Here is a 4,540-nt window from a genome sequence, read left to right as displayed (position 1 = left end):
TACATTAGCTGAAATAAATGTAGAGTTTCATGATCACTATAATATATAGACTGGGCAGTTGAACCCAATACAAATGTTCAATCCCATTGTAATATGGTAGCTAAATGAAATATGTAGAATTTCATGGTCAATGTTGTGTATGTGGTGATTACCTCAAACATATATAAAGGTTAATAATACATATTGAGCACCTACAGAATAAAAAATAGCCCTTACTGTGTTCATTTTTATCACCTGAAATATACAGGAAGGTTAATTGTCAGTGAAATACAGATGTTGACAACTTAAGACAGTTGGAACTCTAAAATTACTTGTAAAATCTTATCTCAAACACTTGAAAATTACAATATGCATATTAGTTAGCTGAAGTAAACATACACATTGATTGATGTTATAATATCTATTCCAAGATGCTTAAAGTTAATTTATTTCTTTTTGATCAATCCTACATTCCTAAGTGCTAATGGTCAATTACATGTTTACACTTGAAGCATCTGTGATTGTTAAGTGACACAAGATATGTAAGAAAAGATATTTCCCCAGAGATTACATTAACACAACAGAGAAGATATTTCCCCAGAGGTTACCTGGGGAAATATCTTCTCTATTGTGTTAATGAGGTTACATTAACACAATAGAGAAGATATTTCCCCAGAGGTTACATTAACACAATAGAGAAGATATTTCCCCAGAGGTTACATTAACACAATAGAGAAGATATTTCCCCAGATGTTACATTAACACAATAGAGAAGATATTTCCCCAGAGGTTACATTAACACAATAGAGAAGATATTTCCCCAGATGTTACATTAACACAATAGAGAAGATTTTTCCCCAGAGGTTACATTAACACAATTCTCTCAGCATCAATAGATCCTTAAACTTACCCAATTGTCAGGAAAATACTTATCAACAATCTCTCTCATCTTGGATGTCTGATTATGTAGAATCTCAGGTGAGAAGTACAGAGAAATGTACAACATGGAAGCCTGATTAGCTAAAGCAGTACTACGATGTTCAGGGAAAGGGAAAGCTGCAATCTACAACATACAAATAACAATATTTAAATGTCATTCAACATATTAACTTTCTTCAGAAGCATTATAAAAACTTATTGTTTGAATTAAAAGTAAAAACTTGTTAAATAATAACCATCAAATCCATGTAATAATTTAAAAATACATATATTTAAGAGAAAAATATACGACTGTCCAGTTTAGATCAATGATCCATATTCACAGATATTCAAAAATATTAGGCACATAAAAGTCAGTCAATGTCACTAAAAGTTTTACTTTTTGTTAACAAGTTTTATTACCAGTCAAAACCCAAGTCTTTACTAGCTATTAAAAGTTAATCTGTTGTGCTTTGTAAATTTATGTCAGTGTATAATAAATTATGTAAAATCACTGGAATTATTACATATGTAATCACAACAAAGACTTTCAATGCTTACACTGGTATCAAAATAGCATACCTGATTGTACAGATCATCTGAACGAAGCCTTCCAACAATTAAGCTGATGTACATGGAGTTGAGTGGGACACGTCTGACAATAACACAAAATACAGCTTAACTGTTTTAAACATAGAAGCTATAATAAGTCAAATAATTTAGGACGATAAAAATACACATACTAAAAACAGAAATAATTAGGGTTAATTAAGAAAAGCACATTACTAATCTTCATCAGAAATTAAAGAATATTTAGTTTAAAAAACTAATATTTTCATTGAACAAGAGAGAGCCGCAGGATTTATCATATCAGTGTCCACAAGTATTGATAGAAAATGTCTGATATTTTACTTGTTTGAACCTACATTATCAACTGGTGAGAAGCTATTAAGGATGAACTATGTCTGATACATTATATGAATAGTGTGACAATACCAAGGATGATGTGATATCAGTCTTGTGTGAAACTATAAAGGATAAACTGATGCTCTATCAGACTAGTGTGAAAATATCAAGGATGAACTATGATGTGCTACAAAACTACTTTGACAATATCAAGGATGAACTATGATGTGCTAACAGACTAGTGTGTGAAACTATCAAGGATTAACCATGATGTGCTATCAATCTAATGTGTGAAAACATCGAGCATGAACTATGATGTGCTAACAGACTAGTGTGTGAAACTATCAAGTATGAACTATGATGTGCTATCAGACTAGTGTATATCTGACCTGTTGAAGTATCTTGGTCTTTCACATAGTGGACTTAATCTAAATATCTGACATGTTGAAGTAACTTAGTCTCTCACATAGTGGACTTAATCTAAATATCTGACATGTTGAAGTAACTTAGTTTCTCACATAGTGGACTTTATCCAACTATCGGACCTTCACAACAAACTATCTTTAGTAGATTTTTATTTGGTAAATGTTTCTCAAGCCACTCAAGATAAGACACATACAAAGTTAATGAGCACGTTAAACAGTTATAAAACTTGGGTTTTTAATTGTACTAAGACCTTTTCTTAAGCTGCTAAAATCACAGTTAATGCAAATCCACTAAAGATCCAGTCAATTCTGAAGAACAAAGTTAGTTTAATATTGATATGTAGGAGTGTTGTTTATAGAACAAAAATATTTTAGCATAAAAGTTAAATTAAATGTTAAAATTTCTTCTAAACTTATTTGGTATTAATAACTGAATGCATACATAGCTCGTATTCTTACTTAGTTCCTATCAATACAATAACATACAAACAAAACACTTCAGTTTACTTATGATAACAAAAAACCACCACTTAGTTTCCTTGATAGTTTGTCCTTGATAAACTTGCACACTAGTTTGACGTCATATAGTTCATCCTTGATAGTTTCACAAACTAGTTTGACATCATATAGTTCATCCTTGATAGTTTCACACACTAGTTGTTAGCACATCATAGTTCATCCTTGATGTTTTCACACGCTAGTTTGATAGCACATTATAGTTCATACTTGATAGTTTCACTCACTAGTCTGGTAGCACATCATAGTTCATCTTTGATAGTTTCACACACTAGTCTGATAGTACATCATAGTTCATGCTCGATGTTTTCACACTGGTTTGATACCACATCATAGTTCGTCCTTGATAGTTTCACACACACTTGTCTGTTAGCACATCATAGTTCATGCTCGATGTTTTCACACTGGTTTGATACCACGTCATAGTTCATCCTTGATAGTTTCACACGCTAGTCTGTTAGCACATCATAGTTCATGCTCAATGTTTTCACACTGGTTTGATACCACATCATAGTTTGTCCTTGATAGTTTCACACAATAGTCTGTTAGCACATCATAGTTCATGCTCGATATTTTCACACATTAGATTGATAGCACATCATGGTTAATCCTTGATAGTTTCAGAAATATTTGACCTGTTGAAGTGACCTTGGTCTCTCACATAGGGGACTTAATCTAAATATCTGACATGTTGAAGTAGCTTAGTCTCTCATATAGTGGACTTTATCCAACTATCTGACCTGTTGAAGTAACTTGGACTCTCACATAGTGGAATTTATATAAATATCTGACCTGTTGAAGTATCTTGGTCTTTCACATAGTGGACTTAATCTAAATATCTGACATGTTGAAGTATCTTGGTCTTTCACATAGTGGACTTAATCTAAATATCTGACCTGTTGAAGTATCTTGGTCTTTCACATAGTGGACTTAATCTAAATATCTGACATGTTGAAGTAACTTAGTCTCTCACATAGTGGAACTTATCTAAATATCTGACCTGTTGAAGTAACTTGGACTCTCACATAGTGGAATTTATATAAAGATAAAGTCCACTTTATGAAAGACCAAGGTCACTTAAACAGGTCAAATATTTGGAGAGAAAAGTAGTTGATGAGTTATTAAAAACACAGAAGGCAAAATACTGATGCAGCAATGATTTAAAAAGCAAGAGTTCTTAAGAAAAAAAAGGGTGATTATACAAAACACTCGTAGTCGAAACCTGTAAACTGACCTAAAGTAGTCTTCAGGATAATTTGAAGGTCTTTTGGCACCAAGAGCTCCACTGTATCCAGTTGTGCGCAGAAGTTTACAGATATCATCAATGTTGGACTCAAAACTTGATCTCTGAGCACTAAAATAACAGACTTATGAAGAAAATACTAGACACAATATGATAAACATGAGGATCATAAAGAGAGTAAATAATCATAAATCATACATACATTTAACTTGTGAAAGTGATAATTGAGTGTGTGTGTATATATATATATTCTATAGTTACATAATAACACAATTTTTATACACTTAATATGATTTCAACTAAGCCCTTACCTCTATATATTTCATAACTTTCTCTGCCAATCTGACTTTCGTGCTATGTCTGACTTCTATCATCTCGTAATATGTTTAAAAATCTTGCTCACAAGAATCTCATCTAGAATGAGATACTCATTTGCATAATATCTTCCCTCCACATTTCAGCATATGTTTAAAATGATACTAGTTACTATTCAAGAACATTAATCCATCTGAGACCACATCAGGAGGAAGGACAGAGGAGTAAACATAAAGCT

General features: G+C 32.1%; 1 protein-coding gene across 1 annotated transcript; it reads right to left on the bottom strand.

Annotated features, from left to right (window-relative positions):
• Positions 1–21: 21 nt before the first annotated feature.
• LOC111084622 (WASH complex subunit 5-like) lies at positions 22–4,098 on the bottom strand (the record flags this gene model as incomplete). Its single annotated transcript, XM_022381277.1, has 4 exons — positions 22–234; positions 890–1,042; positions 1,480–1,552; positions 3,979–4,098. Coding segments are annotated over 4 exons (427 nt in total), but the record flags the coding sequence as incomplete, so codon positions are not given.
• Between the last annotated feature and the right edge of the window lie 442 nt (positions 4,099–4,540).

This window comes from Limulus polyphemus, unplaced genomic scaffold (genome assembly GCF_000517525.1).
Source record: "Limulus polyphemus unplaced genomic scaffold, Limulus_polyphemus-2.1.2 Scaffold83712, whole genome shotgun sequence".
In the NCBI taxonomy this organism is placed as follows: domain Eukaryota; kingdom Metazoa; phylum Arthropoda; class Merostomata; order Xiphosura; family Limulidae; genus Limulus; species Limulus polyphemus.
The sequence above is the reverse complement of the archived record's forward strand: the minus strand, read 5'-3'. Positions and strand labels throughout refer to the sequence as shown.